Source organism: Copadichromis virginalis, linkage group LG14 (genome assembly GCF_057382275.1).
Source record: "Copadichromis virginalis isolate Kocher_CV1m ecotype Utaka linkage group LG14, C_Virginalis_male_GT1.1, whole genome shotgun sequence".
Classification (NCBI taxonomy): Eukaryota; Metazoa; Chordata; class Actinopteri; order Cichliformes; family Cichlidae; genus Copadichromis; species Copadichromis virginalis.
This window is the reverse complement of record NC_140631.1, coordinates 42223125-42247023: the sequence shown is the minus strand read 5'-3', so window position 1 is coordinate 42247023 and position 23899 is coordinate 42223125. Positions and strand designations below refer to the sequence as shown.

Sequence of the window (23899 nt, the reverse complement as noted above, 5' to 3'; positions counted from 1 at the left end):
TGTGAGGAAGAGCTTTTTGTGCAGTTAACATAATGATAGGCAGCAGCTGTAACTCAGTGTGTGTTTTCACGTACAGCAGAAACGATGAGAGGAAGCTGCCGGCATGAATCTGATAAGACCTGCTCGGTCCATCCTGTTCGTCATGGAAACACAACCACACATCTCTCACCTCTAACGCGCAGCTGTTTTATATCAGATCAAAGTTTGCCGCTTCATTTTCCAGAAATGCAAACATCAAGAACACAAAGTCCCAACTTCAACTTTAATGGAGAAAAACGTTTTATAAAGTGAAGAATAAAGCCTCGACCCTCTGAACCTGCAGGACGCAGGTTATACCTCACTGACAGACGCCCACATCTGCTGCACATCTGGTAATGACATGTAGCAAAGACCATGAAGCTGAGCACCAGGGTGCCGTGTGATAAACATGCATGAAAGTCTGCGCCAGTGTCCAAAGCCCCCACGGAGAGCCAGTCAGCACGTCCCAGTCCCACAGACCTAGTAAGGGCACCCAGAGAGAAGGGCCCGGCACACCGCAGAAGCCAAGGCACAACGAACCAACCCGAATCCCAAGCAGGGCACTGACCAACACAACCCAGATGCCACAGGTGACCCCAAAGGTGCAAGATAACCAGCCTCAACTAGTCTCTCACTTTCAGACCCCCACCAATCCCGAAAGCAAGAGGCAACCACCCCAAGCCCTGTCTGAGAAACTAACACGAATTAACAAGAGGAAAACATTCAAGATGACTGTGAATCTTCTCTGCAGTGGACGTCCCAGCAAATTTACCCCAGGATCAGGTGACCAGTGCTCAGAGATGAGGGCACCATCAAAGCCTCTGCAGGCTTCAGTGTCCACGCTTAAAACAGGCTGGATGAATATGGAATAAAACCGCCGTTGACACAGTTTCTCTGGGTGTCCGTGGCACTTCAACAGAGCTGGATTTTCACTCAGGCTAACAGATGATGAGTCCCTCAGATGTTCGTATTTGACACCGAGGCAGAAATAACCGAGCTTACAGATAGAAATATAGTTTTTAAACTGAAAGATGGTTCTCTGCGTAACCAAAACTGCCAAATAGAGTGTGGGGTCTTACAGAGACGCTGCTGACTCTGAGACCGTCCGACTGTGAACAAAGCAAAACACAAAGCGCTTCAAGTTTTTACTTGCAAGGGGAGCCCGGACAGGGTCTTCGATTCGTAAGCTCTGATCTCAGCCAACTCTGTACTCAAGCCTCCCCTCACAGCAGTTACACATACATCTCATTAGTCATATGACAGTTCATGCACTCACATGTAAGTGTGTGTGTACGTGTGCGTGTGTGTGACATTTCCTGCTACACCATACATGGCGCAACCTTTCAACCAACCAGGTGTAAAAACAAAGGTTTTCGTGCTAAATCTAAAAGCCAAACGCTTGCAATGGAAAACGACTAAAAGCTGAAAACAAATCTGCTCATCTTGGCCTCCCTGCACAATGACAACCATATTAATCCACAATTGTCTAACATAGAGAGAGAGGAGTGAAGCTCCCCCTCTTCCTGTTGCAGATATACGGCGAGCACGGCACATGTGACGATCAGATCAAAGACACGTTGGCCTGGACATGGATCACCTGTTGCTGCTGCTGCTGCTGTGGAGCTCAGGTAGGACTCGGCTTTAACAACACGAGATGCAGTAAATATTTAGATTTACTGATTAAAGCTTCCTCTTTAATGCTTTGAGAAAAATGTGAATGCATATGTTAACGTCCAGGTTTAGAGGTAGTTGTTATCCTGAGCTATTCTGGACAACCCACATAAAGAAGATGCACAGTGCTGCGTGGGTTCCCTCCCTTCCTCCCACAGTCCACAGACATGCAGTTAGTGGGGTTAGGTTAATGGGTGATTCTAAATTGCCCATCGGTGTGAATGTGAGTGCGAACAGTTGTCTGTCTCTCTGTGTTAGCCCTGCGCCAGGCTGGTGACCTGTCCAGGATGTACCCCGCCTCTTGCCCTATGGTAGCTGGGATAGGCTCCACCCCCGCATTGACCCTGAACTGGATAAATGACAGAGTATGGATGGATGGAAGATGTTCAGTTAAATCTGTTAAAAGATGGGCTGTGAGCTTTATTTAGAGCGTAAATGAAAATCACATCGAAGGAAAGAAAAAGAGAAAACGCCCAAGTTTAAAACAGTCAACACATCATCAACTTTTAATTCTTCAAGCTCGAAACCACACAGTAGTTTGAAATCCTGCACACACTCTGACAGGATACTCCCACTCAAATAAAAGACCAGTGTTTACGTCACTGAACTCAAGTCTCTCCAGTCTACGTGCTGCCTCACTATTCAACAAAAACACGAAGTGAAAACACAAATGCTAAGATGAACGGAGCGGACACAGAAAAGATTCAAGTTTATTTATACAGCTCTAAATCACAACAACAGTCGCCTCAAGGCGCTTCATATTGTAAGGTCAACCCTACAATAACACACACAGAGAAACCCAGCAATCACATCACCCCCTATGAGCAGCACTTTGGCAACAGTGGGAAGGAAAAACTCCCTTTTAACAGGAAGAAACCTCCGGCAGAACCAGGCTCAGGGAGGGGCGGGGCCATCTGCTGCGACCGGTTGGGGTGAGAGAAGGAAGACAGGATAAAGACATGCTGTGGAAGAGAGACAGAGGTTAATAACAGATATGATTCAGTGCAGAGAGCGTAACAACCCTTTTGGGTTATAGCACCACTAGGGGGGGTTGCCCTACTATTGTAGTAGTTGTTGGAGTCTCCTAGTGGGTGTGGTGTTGTTAGCGGCAGCCATTCCATGCTGCTCATGTTCCAGTCTCCGAGGAAACACCTTACTGTTGTAACGGCCTGGCGCCGAACCCCGCACATGTATGTACGGACAGAGTAGAGCCGTGGAGATCTGGCTTGTATGGTCTTATGTTGCTGATAATGAATAAAGGTCTGTTGTTTGATTTAACCGACTGGCTTCGGGTTATTCAGCTAACCCCCACACCACACGCTTGCTGGACCTGCTAGTCGCTCCTTCCTCGCCAGACTGCTGTTACAAGAGGTCTGTTAACACATAGTGAGTGAGAAAGGTAACTGGAAAGGAAAAACTCAATGCATCATGGGAATCCCCCGGCAGCCTACGTCTATTGCAGCATAACTAAGGGAGGATTCAGGGTCACCTGGTCCAGCCCTAACTATATGCTTTAGCAAAAAGGAAAGTTTGAAGCCTAATCTTGAAAGTAGAGATAGTGTCTGTCTCCTGAATCCAAACTGGAAGCTGGTTCCACAGAAGAGGGGCCTGAAAACTGAAGGCTCTGCCTCCCATTCTACTTTTAAATACTCTAGGAACAACAAGTAGGCCTGCAGAGCGAGAGCGAAGTGCTCTAATAGGGTGATATGGTACTACAAGGTCATTGAGATCAGATGGGGCCTGATTATTTAAGTATGTGAGGAGCACCAAACTAAATGTAAGAAAAAACTCGAGGTGTGAGAACGTCTCATGACACTTCCTTTCTGTGCTGTGGGCATGTTTACCTTGTGTGGTTAGCTTGTGCATCACTGCCAAAGATGTGATTCTGTGAGTGAGAATGTGCCGGAGGTTTCAGCGAGAGCTGCAGACTGTGTCTACATCACGCTCTCGTTGATTACGTGAGATGATTTATGAGTCCTTTTTTGTCTAACGGTTAAAATTTTATTTGTGAAGAAGTTTCCACATTTTTCTTATATAGTTCATAGACATGGGTGGCTGGAATGTATAACAAGTATAATAAAAACATAACTTTAAAGGCACAGCATTTGTTAGACCCTCCCTCCCCTTGCATAGAAGCTGGATCCTTCTCCCTGGCAGCTACTCGGTGCTTGCTCGGATGTTTAGGGGGTTTTCGCTGTAAAAAGAAGTTTTCTTCCCACGCAGGGAACAGCGGACGCTAATGTTTGTGTCACTTTTACAGGGTCAAACTCAAAGTAATGTGAGTACTTCCAAGCTTTAAACGCTGCACAGCCGTACTCTTATGGAATCAGAACGATGCCACCTTGAAACGAAACCGAAAAATGGATTGAAACCGAAAAAAAATATTGTAACTGAAATAAATGTACTGAAAAATCTTGTATTGAAACCGAAAAAAAAATTGATAGTGAAAAACAATTGAAACTGTAATTTTTTTGTTTTCGCTTACAATTTTTTTTTTTCGGTTTCAAACCATTTTTCAGTTTCACTCTGCTGGCACTGTTTTGTCGTCCGGGGCGCGCTGGGGGGGGGGGGGGGGGGCGCTGGGGCGGGGTTTCCGGCCCGCATGTATTTGCATATATTATAGAGGCCACTAGTGCTGACCAAGCTGCCATCTTTCTCTCTTCCCATCTTTCAATGGCTGCTTCAATTTCAGCTTGAACCTCCAAACCGCAAGTAAGTAATCATTTTTTGTCATCTTTTCTTGCTGTCCCACTGGGCTGGACATTAGTTTAGTTTTTTTAGCTACATCTGGTGAAGTTGTGGTAAAATGCTGGTATTAGCCTATTCGTCGTAGCAAGCTAGCCTGAAGCTAATATTTGCTAAATTTAGGGACACCCGTGTCTCTTCAGGAGTTGGAGGCCGGTGTTCTAGGAGCGGATCTCAGGATCTCAACAGGCAGTGTTGGGCAGTAACATAATACATGCACCGGCGTTACGTATTTAAAATACAAAATATGAGTAAATGTATCCGTTACAGTTACTGTTCAATAGGTGATATTGAGAATACAGTTACTTTGTTGAAATAAATGGATTACATGGCGGTATTTACCTGTTTCATATGTTAGGCTATGGTCTCTCTATTTTTTGGTAATTCCACGCCGGTGGAAACCCAAACAAAACACGCAATAAGAGCCTCTAAAAATTATTATACAAAAATTATTTAATATGAAGGCAATAGCAGAGTGTTACAGGCATCGCCCTAAACAATGTAGCATCATGGGCAGTGTAGTCAGTCCGTGCTGCAGGGAGAATGGACTGCCATACCCGTTATGTGTCTGTGAGCGAGGAGGGAGAGAAAGGAGCTGTCACGGAGCAGAAACGGGAGCTGGAAGCATGTAAATATAATAATAACCACTAAAGCCAAAAAGAGTGCCTGACGAGCCCAGCTGTGAGTAAGCTGTTAAGACTCGACTGTACGCTGTGTTCGTGTTTTCCTCCGAAACAATAAGCAGCCTTTCAACGCCTCTCTCTGTCTCTCGCTAGCAAACTTGACCCAGACAACAAAGTAAAGCTAGTTTTCAGCTATGAGCCCGACACGAACCGGACGTATTAGTCAGAGGTCCCTTTAATACGGTTCGGAGCCGCTGACCTGTTTTCTATACGCGCTGAATAGTTTTCTACACGAGATCGCTGCAGCCTTACCTAATGTCCACCTACTGTTACTCATTTATATTAAGATTTTAACATCTAGTTGGTGTTGGTATGGCGAGTAGCCTTCAGTAATAGTAATAAATCACACAGCAATAGCACATTCATGTAGTTGTAAAGTATTCAGAATACATTACTTCTATAATCTTTGGTGGAATGCATTTTAAAATTAACCTTCCCAACACTGTCAACAGGTTAGCACCTCATACCACAGTGCATCAAAGCAGTCTCATGAGCGCTGGGAAGGAGGAGCCCAGAGCCCAAAACAGACAGTGCAGGAGATGACAAGGTTAGTAATTGTATGGTGAAAATTATACTTTGTTATCTTGATTGGCAAAAGAAAAGTAAATACAAAATCTGCTTCTCACATATAGGTCATTTCCAAAACTTCAATTTCTTTCATTACAGCTGTCCTGTGCCAGAAGTTCTGTTGACCCACAGTGAGAGGCATCATTTCAGAAACACCAGGAAGACTGAAACTCATCGCCGGGATCAAGCAGGGCTCGTGATCTTCACCAGCAGCTCCCTCACAAGAAGGATAAACCCAGCATTTCATGAACACTGATGGAGACCTTTGCTTTGTGTAATGTTAGAAGTACTCAGATAATCCTCAGAGGGTCTGGACTTTTACATAATATAATAGAATAGAATTCAACTTTGTTGTCATTGCACAGGTACAGGGCAATGAAATGCAGTTTGCATCCATCCAGAAGTGCTTTAGCCATGATATAGATATATTACAATATATATTAGCAATAGTATAGATATGTAAGTATATTACAGAAATGGGTCTATTATGGTATGTTATAATGTACACGGTATGAAGTATGTTGTGAATATTCTATAACTATAAGTATGTACAGGCTGTAGTGAGTACAAGCTATGTACAGGATATAAATATGAGAAACTACAGAAATCTGAGATATAGTTATACAGAAATGTGAACTATGCAAATTATAAACAGTTGTAGGATTAAAAATCATCATATGTACAGAATGATTATTTACACAGAACTATACAGTAGTGCAGGTAAGTAATAGCTATAAGCTATAGTAATAGCTTTAAGTCCTGTAGAAAGTTAAATATATGTTGTGCTCTCTGGTATGAATGACTCTGAATTACTTTATGATAAATAACACTATTGTCAAAAACAGTGAAAGAATTCCAGATCACAAGTTTTTAGTTCAAATACAAGTAACAACCTTTGAGTTTAATCAGGTTTTATTTAATTGTGTCAGAGAAAACATCATGTGCTCTTCATGTAGCTGAGTACATTCAGTGTTTAAAACAGAAGTTGTGCAGGTCTGAGATCAGCAGTTTTCTGAAACACCAAACTGAGGTCCTGTTAATGCTGATGTACAGTGACACAGTTACAGGGGTGATTAATCCTTTTGACTTTTTGTCTTTAAATTTATCAATAAAACAGCTGCAGCTTTCACTGACAGCACATGTGGTACTTTAACCTTTGTACTGTTTTCTTCAGTTAATTTTGGAGTTACTACAAAGATTGAAGATATAGGATGATCTGTCTGCTGTCACTGGGTGGTGCTGAGGTCTAAATCTGAGGACGGCTCCTGAATCATCACAAACTGAAATATAAAGTTTATCTCAAATCTGAAATACAGCTGATCCTTCTCCGGCCTCACACACTCGGGATCTGAAGTTGTTCTGTCCTACAGTTCTGCCGACAGCTGTTTATTTTTTTTATTTGTTTTAAAGGCTTTACTAACACATTTTCTAATATCATGTTTACCTTTGAGTTGTTGATGCTTTATAAATGGACATCTGCAAAGATGAGATGATGGAGCAGGTTTCAGTCGAGGTTCAGTCTGCTGCTGCATCCTGGTCACAACATACAGAGGTGTTATCAGCTCAGTATTGAACAAGAAATATTAATGCTTCAAATTATTTGTCCTAAAGGATGCAAGCTATACAGAATACTGAACATGTGGCTTTGTGAACATAATTCATTAAAAATAATTTGTTTTTTAACCTGAATATTTGTAACAAACTCAGTAAAAAAAAAAAAAAAAAAAAAAAGCTAAAAAAAAATAATCAGGGGAAAAATGTAACATTTTAACTTAAGCTGACAAGCGGAAGTAGTTGGTTTCAGTACATAAGTATCGGGCTTTGCTATTTAATCCGTAGCTATTGACTAATGAGGGGAATTTAAAAGTTGGCGTTAATGTCCTTCCACATGTGGAAAGCGACAGAAAACATGCTGCTGTTTGCACATATTTAATAATCAGCTCTGCACAGGAGCAGAAGCAGAGTCCAGCCTGTTGCTCTTACAGTATAATACTCATAATAAAAGTACAGTAACCGTGGTTAGTCACCGAGCAGCCCGGTGCGTTTCTCTTGATTTCTTTAGTCAGGGTAAATCCATTCACCTGCACGGGTTAGCTAAACGAACTTTACAAAACTAGTTTCCCCGACAGCCGAGTGCTCATTTTAGCTAGCTAGGTCCTTAGGTAGCTAGCTAAGGACCTAAATTACGGATTAGCTTACAAACACATTTAACTTACCAAAAATAATGCGGTGGGGCCTCAGGTCCTCCTGTCCGGTAGTCCAATTTACTGAAGAACACCTCAGGCTGTCACTTTGAAATAGTCGGTAATGTAAACGCTGGACCTCTCGGCATCTGCCATTCCCGAACAGACACGTGCGAGTTTGTCCGTGACCGCAGCCGCGTCGTCAGTGTTTTCTCCAGTCATTGGTCAGCATTATAATATATGCAAATACATGCGGGTCGGAATCCCCGCCCCCCAGCGCGCCCCCGTACGCCAAAACAGTGCCAGCAGAGTGAAACCGAAAAGTGGATTGAAACCGAAAACAAAAAAAAATTGTAAGCGAAAACAAAAAAATTACAGTTTCAATTAATTGTTTTTCACTATCAATTTTTTTTTCGGTTTCAATACAAGATTTTTCAGTACATTTATTTCAGTTACAATATTTTTTTTCGGTTTCAATCCATTTTTCGGTTTCGTTTCAAGGTGGCATCGTTCTGATTCCATATACTCTCTCCATCGCTCCATATTATCCATTGTTGATCACGGTTTAGTAACGCAGTAACGCAGCGTGCTTATGCGAAAGTAACAGTAATCTAATTACTTGTTTGCAATAGTAATCCCTTACATTGCTCATTACTTCAAAAAAGTAATCAGATTACAGTAACGCATTACTTTTATCAATGGCTCTTCTCTGATTTTCTCCTCAGGAATCAGTGAGAGAAATCAGAGTTCAGCAGGTAAACGGAGTCAAAGAGAAATAAATAATCACAAACGCAGAATCAGCAGCAACGTTTGACCTTTTTCTTTACTCTGCTTCCTGTTCAGAGCCTGATGAAGTCAGGTTGGTGGGAAAAGCCAGTCACTGTGGAGGTACACTGGAGATAAAGCACGTGAGAGAATGGACACCAGTAGACTTCTATAACTGGACCCTGAAGAAAGCAGCTGTGTTCTGTGAACATCTGGACTGTGGCTCTGCTGTTTCTGTACAAGAGAGAAAGTCCCCACGGAGACTCGTATGGTCGTTCAGACCTGACTGCTTTCAGTCCGGATCTAAGTTGGGGGACTGTTTACGACTGTTACCCTCTACCACCATGCTCAATCTCACCTGTTTAGGTAAGTGCAGCGACTTTGTCCAGCAGGACTTCAGGAGTTCTCTGGACCAATCACCAACCAGCATGTCGGTGCTCCCTCTTCAGCTTGATGGGTTTCTGAGCTGCTGGTTTCCAGTTTTTACTGTTTGACTTGGTCTTTTTAGCTTGTTATTTTTTTCATTTTTCACAGCCAGGTGAAATCTTTTGAAACAATGACAGGATGTGCAACATTGACACCACTTTTCTTAATAAACTTCATGTTTTTCTGGTCGCAGACCTTTCAAAACACAGAAAATACCCAATTAAATAACACAAAACCCATTCATTCACACATCAGGCCACATGTAACACAAAGTTATTTAAGGGCTAGTTTTACTGCAGTGGGTGAATTTAACTGACTGAAGGAAAAGTGCTATGGAGCCCAGATGGTGTGAATGATGAGACCAGACACAGCAAAGTTTCGTTAAAGAAATCCAAAAATATATTGAATGAATGGGGGAAAGGGGTTGTTCCCTCTCTCTCTGTCTGCTCTTCACTGTCTAAGTAAAAGGCCAAAAAGAATTTGAAAAAGTGTCCATGCAAGATCACTGTAGGAGTTTATTAAACTTAAACTTGTTCGTAGCTCCATGTTTATGTCAGTGAATCGGTATCATTCTAAATCAGCCTCAACCTGTAACGTGCAGACTGCCACAATCCTGTTTCTGTATAGAAACCTGTTCATCATGAGCTCAAGAGGAGAAAGAGCTGTGTAGTGTATGAGAGGAGGCCAGAGAAACATGGTCACATGGCCTCTTTCCCCTGGGTACTCAGCCCTGCTCCTTTCGATAGCGTTGGAACATTTTCTAATCAAAGCTTTATTCAAAAATCTGCGTACAAAATCTAAACGTGATGCTGACATGAGCCCAGCGTGCGCTGCTATAACATTCTGTTGTTAATGATGAACTCATGTTGGAGTTGTGAGTCTGAATGAGTGAATAGTTGTTTGCTGCCATCGTTGTCTTGTGTGTCTGCGTCTCTGATCTCTGCAGACTCTGTCAGGCTGCTGAACGGTTCCAGTCTGTGTTCAGGCGGACTGCAGGTGAAGTCTAACCAGAGATGGTCCTCAGTGTGTGAAGCTGACTTTGACCTGCAGGATGCAGAGGTGGTCTGCAGGGAGCTTGGCTGTGGGCCTCCTTCGCTCCTCCGGGGGGCGCTCTATGGAGAAGCGGAGGCTCCAGTGTGGAGCAGAGAGTTCCAGTGTGGAGGCCATGAGTCTGCTCTCCTGGACTGTAGAAGCTCAGGCTCAGCTAGAAGCAGCTGCTCACCTGGCAAAGCTGCTGGACTCACCTGCTCAGGTAGAAGAGGAGCTGCAGCTTTGACTCAAACTCACTTTGTTCTCTCACTGATGACTCTCTGCTTTCTGTCAGAGCCTGTCAGGTTGGTGGGAGGAGCCAGTCGCTGTGCAGGTACACTGGAGGTGAAACACCTGGGAGAATGGAGACCAGTGGATGACAATGGTTGGACCATGAAACCAGCAGCTGTTGTCTGTGAACATCTGGACTGTGGCTCTGCTGTTTCTGTAGGACTGATATTTAAGTCATATGGATCTGTTTGGAGGATCAACCCTGACTGTGTTCAGTCTGGATCTCCTCTGAGGGAGTGTGCAATATCATGGTCCTCCTCCTCTATCCTTGATCTCACCTGTTCAGGTAAGGCCATCACTTTCATAAATGTTATTAGAAGATAGATATGCAGCCATGTCAGGTGATATACAATCTAGACTAATGTAAATAGGTGGTACCATTGCTGTGTCCGAAGGATACCCCTTTGAGAAGAAGCTTGAGCATTATTGGCTAGCTTAGAGGACCCACTGTCATTTTCTCTTGTTCCCAAATCAGTCGCAGTCCAGACCAAGTTAATGCATCAAGCTGCACTACTGACCAGACAGAAGACTGTATATAAATATTTTTAATTCTGGACTTTAGCTTTAAGTCTTGTTGGTTTTCTGAAGTGTTATCAGCTAATGCTAGCTTTGTTATCAAACTAGGTTCACAGAGCACATAAAAGCATCACACAGACACAAGTAACAGCTAGTTAGTGTTAGGAAACATCCAGCAGTATAGACACAGTCCAGAGGTCCAGCTCAGGAATTCCAGTTGGCGGAGGTGAAGCCTGTGTTATAGAAAATCATGAAAATATACTTTGAGTTTCAGCCCTGATCAAAAGTTTAAAATCAAAACAAACTTAAACTGAGACTGTTTTACAGCTCATCCAAAGTTCAGGCCGGAAAAAAGACAAATCTGTGCAAAACTGTGGATTCATTGTCATTTTCTGTCAGGTGGTGTCACTGTCATGACGTTCTGACGGCAAAGGCAAAAAAAGTTTTGTTTTTGAACGTGATCGGTTTGTCGAATTGCATAAGCAGGGTCTCTCACAGCGCGCCATCGCAGCTGAGGGGGGACGCAGTAAGAAAGTCATTTGGAATTCCTTAAATGATCCTGAAGGTTATGGAACAAAAAAGTCCAGTGGAAAACCCCAAACATGTCACCAGCACTGAGCCGGAGGATCCAACTGGCTGTCCGTAAAGACACTGGACGATTCTCAACACAAATCAATGCCGCTACTGGAGCCGACTGCAGCCAGCAACCATCAGACGACATCTGAGACTGAAGGGCCTTAAAAAACAAAAAACGCCTTCAAAGGCCTCGTCTCCTTGGACACCACAGAAATGACCGCTTGGACCAAACATCGCACGCTGAAAGGTGGAGGAAAGTTTTATTGTCCAATGAGAGCAAATGTAACCTTGATGGCCCTGATGGTTTCCAGAGTTACTGGCATGATAAGCAGATCCCACCTGAGGTGTTTTCTACGCCCACAGTGGGGGGGGGGGGGGGGGGGGGGGGGGCACCATCATGGTCTGGGGTGCTTTTTCCTTCAGTGGAACAACGGAGCTGCAGGAGCTGCAGGGGCATCAAACACCACTGGCCATGTGGCTATGCACAGAGCATCCCTGATGACTGAGGGCCCTCGTCTGCAGAGATGGGCAGTAACACGTTGCAAGTAATGCGTTACTGTAATCAGATTACTTTTTTCAAGTAACGAGTAAAGTAAGGGATTACTATTGCAAAAAAGGTAATTACATTACAGTTACTTTCCCGTAGGAGCGCTGCGTTACTGCGTTACTAAAACCGTGATTTTATTGCGAGCGTGTCTCATGACAGTGACGTAAGCGAGTGCGCCGTTCGTGACAACAGCTGTGTGCAGATCAACAATGGATCACATATCGAGTGCAGAGAGAGTATGAGCGTGCAGCGTTTAAAGCGTGGAAGTACTGACCTTACTTTGAGTTTGAATCCATAAAAAGTGACAAAAACATTAGTGTCCGCTGTGCGTGGGAAGAAAACTTCTTTTTACAGCGAAAAAACCCCTAAACTTCCAACAAGCACCGAGTAGCTACGACGTAATGGGAAACTCACAGAGAAACTCGCGGATTCTTCCACTGACCGTGGCACACCTGCACCAGGGTAAACCTCCGCCTACCCCACTCCTGCTTTACAGGTGAAAATAATAATAATAATAATAATAATAATAATGGATTGGATTTATATAGCGCTTTACAATGCCACTATTCATTCACTCTCACATTCACACACTGGTGGAGGCAGCTAAAGTTGTAGCCACAGCTGCCCTGGGGCAGACTGACAGAGGCGAGGCTGCCATATCGCGCCATCGGCCCCTCTGGCCAACACCAGTAGGCGGCAGGGTAAAGTGTCTTGCCCAAGGACACAACGACCAGGACAGAGAGCCCAGGGGATCGAACCGGCGAGCTTCCGGTTACAGATACGCTTCCCAACCCCCTAAATAGAGGGGAAAATAGAGCAACAGGGCCGCTGAGTCTGTGACTTTATTTATTTTCTGCTGTGTTTTACTTGCATCTATTTGAAAGACTGAGTGTAAACACAAAAAATATTTTATTTTATGAGCTGGAATGTGCAGAAAATAGGTTTAAATGTTAAACTAATTTCTTACAGTCAGAGAATTTTTGCTTGATGCATAAAGTTAAAAGGTTAAAACTAATAAAACAAGTTTTAAAAAGAGACTTTTCCATTTGATTACATTTTGTATGATGGATTATGTAGAAAAAGTAGAATTGGGCTGAAAGATCTCTCGCTTTATCACCTCTTCAGGTTGTAAATCATATTTTTAAAAAGTAACTAATTACTTTGAAAATAAGTAATCAGTAAAGTAAGGGGATTACATTTTGGGGGAAGTAATCAGTAATTAGTTACTGATTACTTTTTTCAAGTAACGTGACCAACACTGCTCGTCTGTGTGGTGATGCCCGGGTTTATCAACAGGACAATGCTGAAGGACTTCTTCCATCACACTTTTGGACCATCCCTCGTGTTCCCCTGATCCAAATCCAATGATTTTTTCACCATTTTCCAAGTGATTTTAAACGGGACTGTACATTCACACACCACAAACTGGTGCAACGTGGAGGTGCAGTGGCACATTGCACTGTCACCTCACAGCAAGGTTTTTTCTGTACCTGCTGGTAAGCGTGGCTCCTGTGCATGTAACTGATGCTGTTGGTTGTGATATCCATAAACCATGCGGTACTCAGCACAGCACGCGGGTACGGACCCCATTCTTCCACTAACTGAATTATTAGCCAAGAAATGCAGATCTAATTAAGACAGAATGGATGTTATTGTAGTTTTTGTTGTTAATCTAATTCATTGTTATCTTCCTGCTCCAAAGTCCTGATGCTCAGTCATCCAGCTAAGTAAATCCCAAAAGGTTGAACACTACATCCAGATGAACAGAATCGACCTTTTGGGGTACCAGAACAAAAACACTTTGCTCTTACTCTGAGTTTCTTATTACAATCTGCAGATGTGCAGATTATCTAGCTGACAGTCTAAGAAACATGAACATTATGGATCTCTGATCTCTGCAGACTCTGTCAGGCTGCTGAACGGTTCCAGTCTGTGTTCAGGCGGACTGCAGGTGAAGTCTAACCAGAGATGGTCCTCAGTGTGTGAAGCTGACTTTGACCTGCAGGATGCAGAGGTGGTCTGCAGGGAGCTTGGCTGTGGGCCTCCTTCGCTCCTCCGGGGGGCGCTCTATGGAGAAGCGGAGGCTCCAGTGTGGAGCAGAGAGTTCCAGTGTGGAGGCCATGAGTCTGCTCTCCTGGACTGTAGAAGCTCAGGCTCAGCTAGAAGCAGCTGCTCACCTGGCAAAGCTGCTGGACTCACCTGCTCAGGTAGAAGAGGAGCTGCAGCTTTGACTCAAACTCACTTTGTTCTCTCACTGATGACTCTCTGCTTTCTGTCAGAGCCTGTCAGGTTGGTGGGAGGAGCCAGTCGCTGTGCAGGTACACTGGAGGTGAAACACCTGGGAGAATGGAGACCAGTGATTGGCTCTGACTGGCCTCTGAAGGCAGCAGGTGTCTTCTGTGAACATCTGGACTGTGGCTCTGCTGTTTCTGTTGGAAAAAAAAAGTCCACATACAGATTTGTGTTGAAGATCAATCCTGATTGTTTCAAGCTGAGATCTTCCCTAAGGGAATGTGTAGAACCATCTTACTCTTCCTCTGTGCTCAGTGTCACCTGTTCAGGTAAGCCCATCAATTACACAGTTTGTGAAAAACAACGGGGGGAAAAATAGTTGAAGGTGTGACACGAAGGAAGTGATTGTTAGTGGAAGACATAGATTTAGTTCATTTTAAAGAGTTATGAAGGGAACATTTAAGCACCGAGACCAAGAAAGTTTATGTAACCAGCTGCAAACTCTTACGAAGTTGTACATTTGAACACTAGAGTCTATGGAGGAAGCAAAAGAACTGCCGAACAATACTCAGGTTGAAATTTGCTGGTATGTGACCTACTTAACCTAGCTAACAGTACCTGACGTTAGTACTTACAAATAAACAAACCTTTAATGATCCCATTAACTCGTTTTACTGCTGCTGCTCTTTCTGTCGCACTCAGCAGTCGTTTGCATGCAGTTAACCAAGCAAAAGCTTATAGCAGCGTAGACCAGACAGCTACAAATAAATCACTTCAACAAGGAGAAATGTTCTCATGAGAACGAAGTACATGAAAATGTTTTAAAAGATCTGAAAACTCCTAATCATTACTTATGAGTTACCCCTGAGAATATTTAAGGGGCTGTGTTTCATTTCTCTTCACAGTCATGATCTGTGACAATTCAATTCAATTCAATTTTATTTCTATAGCGCCAAATCACAACAAAAGTCGCCTCAAGGCGCTTCATAGATACAGAGAAAAACCCAACAATCATATGACCCCCTATGAGCAGCACTTTGGCGACAGTGGGAAGGAAAAACTCCCTTTTAACAGGAAGAAACCTCCGGCAGAACCAGGCTCAGGGAGGGGCGGGGCCATCTGCTGTGACCGGTTGGGGTGAGAGAAGGAAGACAGGATAAAGACATGCTGTGGAAGAGAGACAGAGGTTAATAACAGATATGATTCAATGCAGAGAGGTCTGTTAACACATAGTGAGTGAGAAAGGTGACTGGAAAGGAAAAACTCAATGCATGGCCAGCTTGAAGGCCTGTGGTACATAGCTGATCATTAGAGATAGGTTGATCATATTTAAGATCGAAGAATTAATTAATGGCAGGACTTCTTTGAGCAGTTTTGTAGGAATGGGGTCTAAAAGACACGTTGATGGTTAGGAGGAAGTAATTATTGAAGTTAACTCAGAAAGATCAATTGGAGAAAAAGAGTCTAACTTAACATCAATGGTACTAAGAGTAGCTGTAGATAATATTACATCTGTGGGATGATTATTGGTCATTTTTTCTCTAATGATAAAAATGTTATTTGTGAAGAAGTTCATGAAGTCATTACTAGTTAACGTTAAAGGGATGGTTGGCTCAAAAGAGCTCTGACTGTTTGTCAGCCTGGCTACAGAGCTGAAGAGAAACCTGGGGTTGTTCTTATTTTCTTCAATCAGTGATGAATAGTAAGATGTTCTGGCTTTGCGGAGGGCTTTCTTATAAAGCAGCAAACTATTTCTCCAGGCTAAATGATGATCCTCTAAATTTGTGACACGCCATTTCCTCTCCAGCTTACGAGTCATCTGCTTTAGGCTACGTGATGGAGAATTATACCACGGAGTCAGGTACTTCTGATTAGAGACCTTAGTTTTCACAGGAGCTACAGTATCCAGAGTCGTACGTAGTGAGGAGGTGAAATTATTAACAAGATGATCGACCTCTGTTGGGTTCAGATAGCTGCTCTGCTCTGTGTTGGTACAGGGCATTGGAGATGATAACAGTGGGTGGATTATATTCTTAAACTTAGTTACAGTGCTTTCAGAAAGACATCTACTGTGATAAAGTCTACTCTTCACCGCTGTGTAATCAATTATTGTAAATGTAAATGTTATCAGGAAATGATCAGACAGGAGAGGGTTTTCAGGAAACACTGTTAAATGTTCAGTTTCTATGCCATATGTTAAAACAAGATCTAGAGTGTGATTAAAGTGGTGGGTGGGTTCTTTTACATTTTGAGAGAAGCCAATTGAGTCTAATAACAGATTAAATGCCATGTTGAGACTGTCATTTTTAGCATCTACATGGATGTTAAAATCACCCACAATAATTATTTTATCTGAGCTCAGAACTAAATTAGATATAAAGTCTGAGAAATCAGACAGAAACTCTGTGTAAGGCCCAGGTGGACGATAGATGATAACAAGTAAGACTGGTTTCTGAGTTTCACAGCTGGGGTGGACGAGGCGAAGCATCAGGCTTTCAAATGAATTAAAAGTCTGTCTTGGTCTTTCATTAATTAATAGGCTGGTGTGAAAAATTGCTGCCACACCTCCCCCTCGGCCTGTGCTTCGAGGTTTCTGGTAGTTAGAATGACTCGGGGGTGTTGATTCATTTAAACTAACATAATCATCCTGCTGCAACCAGGTTTCTATAAGGCAGAGTAAATCAATTTGTTGATCAATTATTAAGTCATGTACTAACAGAGACTTGGAGGAGAGAGACCTAATATTTAATAATCCACATTTCACTGTTTTACTCTTTGGTTCAGATGTGGATACTGTATTGTTCTTTCTTTGTAATTGTTTATGTTTAAGTTGTTTGTTGCTGGTTTTTAGTTTGTTTTTTGTCTGTTTGGGAGCTGACACAGTCTCTATGGAGATGGGTTTTTGGGGGGGTAGCAGGAGGAGAGAAGCTGCAGAGAGGCGTGTAAGACTGCAACTCTGCTTCCTGGTCCCAACTCTGGATAGTCATATTTTGGGGGGTTTAATAAATTTGTCCATATTTCTAGAAATGAGAGCTGCTCCATCCAAAGTGGGATGGATGCCGTCTCTCCTAACAAGACCAGGTTTCCTCCAGAAGGTTTGCCAATTATCTATGAAGCCCACATCGTTTCTGGGACACCACTCAGACAGCCAGCAATTTAAGGAGAACATGCAGCTAAACATGTCACTCCTGGTCTGATTGGGGAGGGGACCAGAGAAAACTACAGAGTCCGACATTGTTTTGGCAAAGTTGCACACCGATTCAATATTGATTTTAGTGACCTCCGATTGGCGTAACCGGGTGTCATTACTGCTGACGTGAATTATGATTTTACTGAATTTACGTTTACCCTTAGCCAGCAGTTTTAAATTTCCTTCAATGTCGCCTGCTCTGGCCCCTGGAAGACAATTGACTATGGTTGCCGGTGTCTCTAGCTTCACATGTCTGAGAACAGAATCACCAATTACCAGAGTTTGACCCCCGGCGGGTGTGTCGCCGAGTGGGGAAAAACGGTTAGACACATGAACGGGTTGGTGGTGTACCTGGGGCTTCTGTTTGGGACTATGCTTCCTCCTCACCGTCACCCAGCCGCCCTCTTTCCCCAGCTGCTTGGGGTCTGCCGGGGAACAGCTAGCGGGGCCTACGCTATCTTCGGCTGCACCAGCTACAGGGGCCTGGCTAGCTACAGGTGAATGAAGGGTGCGAAGCCGAGTCTCCAATTCAGTAATCCTGGCCTCCAGAGCTGCAAATATGCTACATTTGTTACAGATATCATTACTGCTAAAGGAGGCCGAGGAGTAACTAAACATCTGACACAATGAGCAAGAAAGTGCAGGAGGGACAGGTGAAGTAGCCATGGTGCTAACGAGTTGGCTACGAGCTAAGCTAAGCTAGCGAAACAGTACAGAGACAGTGAGTGAATACTTTGGCTATAAATTAGGTAGTGAGTACACAGACAGTGTGCTTCGGGTGAAGCACGTGAAGATTATACTATGAAAGAAGAATGTATTTAAAAGTTGTTAATTAAATTGCTAAGCAAATAAGCTACTCAGAAACACCACTGTGTTTGAACAGGAAGTGATACTCTACCACAGAGCGAGCGAACACCAAGTGACAGCGCCACCAAGAGTCAAAGAAAGGTTTAACTTTTTGCAAACTTCAGTCTTTCCATAAACTGCTGATGTTCAACAAACATCTGGAGGAAGTTGTGTGACTGGGTTTGTGGAGGTCCTGAAGGTGGATCCAGTATCTCAGTTTACAGTCCGTCGTCGCTGCTGTTCAGAGGCTGTTTTGTTTGCCATAAGGCCTCTGATGATGACCTCACCTGTCATGGTCTCTGTTCATTTACAGACCTGCTGGCTCAGCCAAGCATTATTGTCCCTGCCTCCATGGACGGGGTCTCCGAGGCACAGCAGCAGGGGCTTCGGGTGTCCAGGGGCTCTAGCTTGACCATCAGCTGCTCCATCCAGCCACAGTTCCCAGGAGGCTCCTTCCAGCTCACCTTCACTTCCTCCAACACAGCATACAACTACACCCAGCCAGCTGTCAATCACTCTGCCCACTTCCTGTTTCCTGTCACAGAGCCCGCCCACCAAGGAAACTACAGCTGCTTTTATCGTGTTTATGTTTTTTCTCACAACTTCTCCTCTGAGAGCCGCCAGCTGTCTGTGACTGTCTCAGGTGAGCTGAAGCAGAGAGATTTTCTGTAAAATCTAACTTTGAAAGGTTTGCAGCCAGAAACAGTGACGAGCAGAGTATGAATGGTTACCACAGTAACGCCGGTTCTCTGAAAACTATTTCATTTACACAGCGACAAATCAAAACATCAGTCCTCCCAGGCACATCCTGTTAACATCTGGACTGCTGTTTAAGCCAGAATGTTGTTTCTGGGTGGTTTTCCTGCGTGTGCCACCTGCTTCGTCACACAACACTCCAGCGGGATTCAGCTGAACTGGGCGTTGACTCCTTCCTCCTCTAATTCTTCTTTCTGAGTCACTTATTGGTGAATGTGTTCATGTGTTGAGGATCATTATCCCATCGACTCATCTAGTCCTTGTTCAGTTTTAAGACAGATGTGTCATCATTATGTTGCAGTTCAGAGTGGAATCAGTGGCTGAAGTCTCTCCATCTCTGATGCTGTGAAGCAACAACACACCAGCATAGTTCTGCCTGGTTGATGGTTTGTTTTTTAACATCTGCCATTGGTTTGTTCTGAATGTCTCTACAGTTACTGTAGCCAAACATTTCATCTTTGATTTGTCTATCTAAAGCAAATTATTTCTCTTTGATTGGATGTTGACCAACTGTAGTTTGTAGTTTTTCTTGGGCCATAAAGGATTTTCCTGGTTTTCTGCTGTGCCGGTTAAATGTGTACAAGCTCAATATGTTTGCATCACTTTGACACTAACAGCTGTAGAGTTACTGGCAGATCCAGGAATGAGGTGTGGGGGGGTTTGGAGACAGCTTTTTGACTCAAAAAGGATTAACCAGAAACAAGCAGCTGCTTGATTTCCACAAAATACACCGATTGATCACTCCTGGTACCTTTAAAATGTAATACCAGACATACCCCTAACCCCAGAGAATGTTGTGTAGATAATAGTATGATTCAATTCAATTCAATTCAATTCAATTCAATTCAATTCAATTTTATTTATATAGCGCCAAATCACAACACAAGTCGCCTCAAGGTGCCTCATAGATACAGAGAAAAACCCAACAATCATATAACCCCCTATGAGCAGCACTTTGGCAACAGTGGGAAGGAAAAACTCCCTTTTAACAGGAAGAAACCTCCAGCAGAACCAGGCTCAGGGAGGGGCGGGGCCATCTGCTGTGATTGGTTGGGGTGAGAGAAGGAAGACAGGATAAAGACATGCTGTGGAAGAGAGACAGAGGTTAATAACAGATATGATTCAATGCAGAGAGGTCTGTTAACACATAGTGAGTGAGAAAGGTGACTGGAAAGGAAAAACTCAATGCATCATGGGAATCCCCCGGCAGCCTACGTCTATTGCAGCATAACTAAGGGAGGATTCAGGGTCACCTGGTCCAGCCCTAACTATATGCTTTAGCAAAAAGGAAAGTTTGAAGCCTGATCTTGAAAGTAGAGATAGTGTCTGTCTCCTGAATCCAAACTGGAAGCTGGTTCCACAGAAGAGGGGCCTGAAAACTGAAGGCTCTGCCTCCCATTCTACTTTTAAATACTCTAGGAACAACAAGTAGGCCTGCAGAGCGAGAGCGAAGTGCTCTAATAGGGTGATATGGTACTACAAGGTCATTAAGATAAGATGGGGCCTGATTATTTAAGACCTTGTATGTGAGGAGCAGGATTTTGAATTCTGGATTTAACAGGAAGCCAAAACAGGAGAAATCTGCTCTCTCTTTCTAGTCCCTGTCAGGACTCTTGCTGCAGCATTTTGGATTAGCTGAAGGCTTTTCAGGGAGTTTTTAGGACTTCCTGATAATAATGAATTACAGTCGTCCAGCCTGGAAGTAATAAATGCATGAACTAGTTTTTCAGCGTCACTCTGAGACAGGATATTTCTAACTTTAGAGATGTTGCACAAATGGAAGAAAGCAGTCTTACATATTTGTTTAATATGTGCGTTGAAGGACATGTCCTGGTCAAAAATGACTCCAATGTTCCTCACACTGTTACTGGAGGCCAAGGTAATGCCATCCAGAGTAAGAATCTGGTTAGATACCATATTTCTAGGCTTTTCAGGGCCGAGTACAATAACCTCAGTTTGATCTGAATTAAGAAGCAGAAAGTTAGCGGCCATCCAGGTCTTTATGTCTTTAAGACATTCCTGCAGTTTAACTCATTGGTGTGTGTTATCTGGCTTCATGGACAGATAGAGCTGGGTGTCATCTGCATAGCAGTGAAAATGTATGCTATGTCTTCTAATGATGCTGCCTAAGGGAAGCATGTATAATGTAAACAGAATTGGTCCTAGCACTGAACCCTGTGGAACTCCATAATTAACCTCAGTGTGTGAAGAGGACTCTCCATTTACATGCACAAACTGGAGTCTATTAGATAGATATGATACAAACCACTGCAGCGCAGTACCTGTAATACCTACAGCATGTTCTAATCGCTCTAATAGGATATTATGGTCGACAGTATCGAACGCTGCACTAAGGTCTAGCAGGACAAGCACAGAGATGAGTCCACTGTCAGAGGCCAGAGTATGATGAGACAACTTCAACACCAATGACAACAGCAGGTCCTCAGTGTCACAGGCATCACTCCCTAAATACCAATGACCTGATCTGAAACACCTGATGTTACATGGATGGTTGGAAGAGACAATAAATGAAGGGATATATGTATTTTATCCACATGACTAATCAGCTTTTTATGTCTTTAATTGATGAAAAACATTTTCTGACTTTTAAGTATCACTAAACTCAGTTTAACTTGTGCAGGCTCCAGTCACAGATTATTCTCAGAGGGGTTTAAAGGGGTTTGTCCTCAGAGCAGAGGTTCAGGTCCAGATAAACGATGTTCACAGATTTCTCTGCAGTTTGTGTTTAATGGCAGCTGTTTGACTCGTGATGACTGTGAATGTGTTCGATCCCGCAGGTCATCCAGATCCCACAGGCTTCATCATCAGAGCGCTCGTCCTGCCACTGATCCTGCTGTTGGAGAACGTTGTCCTGTATTTCTACTGTAAGGTACTGAACACATGTTTGCATCAGAGAACGAAGCCCTGAGAGAGGAACGATGCAGTCAGTCTGATCTATGTGTGCTTATGTCCCTCCAGGCCAGCAGGGGGCAGAAGCTGGGCAGACCGGAGAACAACAAGCTGGTTAACTTTGGTGTTGGTGCAGCTGAAGAAGGGCCGGCTGAAGAGGAAGGAGCTCATCTCATATCCAGATGAAGTTCTCAGCTCATCCATCACCTCAGTCACAGATTTTACTTTCTTTCTACCAAAGATTCTGTTAATCAGTCAGGCTGGAATGATTCTGTTGTTTTCTTACTGCCAGCATGAAAAGTCCAAAACCATCAAAGTGTTTCAGGTTTTTAATCACATTTTTACACAGAAACTGGCCCCTAATGTACCTGCTGTTCAACACTGACTGCAGGGAAGTGTAACCAGAGATGGTCCTCAGTGCGTGAAGCTTGACCTGCAGGATGCAGAGGTGGTCTGTAGGGAGCTTGGCTGTGGGCCTCCTTCGCTCCTCCAGGGGGCGCTCTATGGAGAAGCGGAGGCTCCAGTGTGGAGCAGAGTCTGCTCTCCTGGCAGAACTTTATATAAATAAAGGATATTTGTTCTGCCTTTTATATGTTACGCTGGATAATACAGTTTAGTAATCTGCCCTAGAGCCCCCTCTAGTGGCTGATTTGTAATATTATTTTGATTACTTTGGAAAAAGAAAAATAGAGGAAGTGGAAAATCCAAGATGGCTGAACGTAATGCTGAAGCATTATCGTTCCAAGCTGAAAATGTTGCTTCGGACGAGATTTGTCCGTAAGTATGAGTGATGATTAAATAATAATTGTCACTTGTTGTGTTTAAAACTTTGTTTAATTGAGTATGAAAGTTTTATCTTGTTAGCTTGCAGTAAGCTTGTAACAAGCTAGTTTGCAATGTTAGTTAGCTAATACAATATTTTGTATGTTTTCAGTTTTACAATGGTCAAAGAGAAGGTCAGAGGCCATCATTCAATAAATCAGCACAAAAAAGGAAAATGAGTCTGATTACTGGAGCATTGTTAGCTCGCTGGTGAAAACCAGGAACCTGAGGGTGAGGACAGCACACCATTAACTTTCAATAGTGCCTTTTCTCATTGATTTTCTAGTTGATTGATTTGATCCTCGTCAGCAGCCGTGTTACAGAGAAGGTAAAAGAAACAAGCTTACATTCAAACACTCACATGCTGGGTGGAGCCAAAGCGATCATGCACCCCCACCCGTGCTCCACCTTTCCTTGTAATAACAGAGCAGGACTGTGTGGCTGAGTGTGTTCAGTGTTTATTATATTTCTGCAGCCTGATAGAAAACATTTCTCATTCTTTTCTCTACATTCTCGGGCAATAAAATAAAAGCAGATAAAACTTCAGGTGTTTTTTCCCCCACAGCAGCCACCTGAAACGCAGCCTTGTGATTGGACGAGCACTGACGCCCCCTCAGGACAGACACAGAGTTTAAAATGAGCAGTTTCTTCTACTTCAGCTCTATTGTTGTTTACTGTACACACAGATTTTTACACAGCTCTGACTCCTGACACACACACACTTGTCTGTCTATTGTTTCATTGCACCTACACAAGGACCCTTGTAGATGCGATGCACCCCCCCAACTCATAACCTAACCCTGCTTCTAAAGGGTCTCAGAAAATCTGTCCCAAAGTGGAGAACCAACGTTTTTAATCGTCCTTACAACAATAGACATACAAGAACACGCAAACGCACCCAGACACATCTTTCGCCGGAGGCAGCTTCTTCTTCTGCAGAACAAAAGACGTCACACACGGGAGCTGCGTAGGATTGGACGGTCATGTCATAGGGGGAGGCGAAGCCGGCACACACTCCAAAACACGCACACCCACTCATGCACAAACACTGACAATACACAGTGTATGGTTATTATCACAACACTGACTTTAACGTGAATATTAAGCTTGTGGTTCAGGTGAGCGG

At 43.5% G+C, this 23899-nt stretch overlaps 1 protein-coding gene and 2 long non-coding RNA genes across 3 annotated transcripts; 2 read left to right on the top strand and 1 right to left on the bottom strand.

Annotated features, from left to right (window-relative positions):
* Positions 1 to 4307: 4307 nt before the first annotated feature.
* Positions 4308 to 6831, top strand: LOC146694730 (uncharacterized). The gene is made up of 3 exons (XR_014914941.1): positions 4308 to 4401; positions 5570 to 5664; positions 5784 to 6831. It is a non-coding gene; the product is annotated as an uncharacterized LOC146694730 (long non-coding RNA).
* A 59-nt stretch (positions 6832 to 6890) lies between these two features.
* Positions 6891 to 8156, bottom strand: LOC146694729 (uncharacterized). The gene is made up of 3 exons (XR_014914942.1): positions 7901 to 8156; positions 7129 to 7217; positions 6891 to 6949 (listed from the first exon to the last, which is right to left on the bottom strand). It is a non-coding gene; the product is annotated as an uncharacterized LOC146694729 (long non-coding RNA).
* Positions 8157 to 8706: 550 nt separating this feature from the next.
* Positions 8707 to 23013, top strand: LOC146694728 (scavenger receptor cysteine-rich type 1 protein M130-like; the record flags this gene model as incomplete). Its single annotated transcript, XM_085478752.1, has 8 exons — positions 8707 to 8998; positions 10005 to 10310; positions 10383 to 10664; positions 13919 to 14224; positions 14297 to 14578; positions 18599 to 18928; positions 21840 to 21931; positions 22021 to 23013. Coding segments are annotated over 8 exons (2007 nt in total), but the record flags the coding sequence as incomplete, so codon positions are not given.
* Positions 23014 to 23899: the final 886 nt, after the last annotated feature.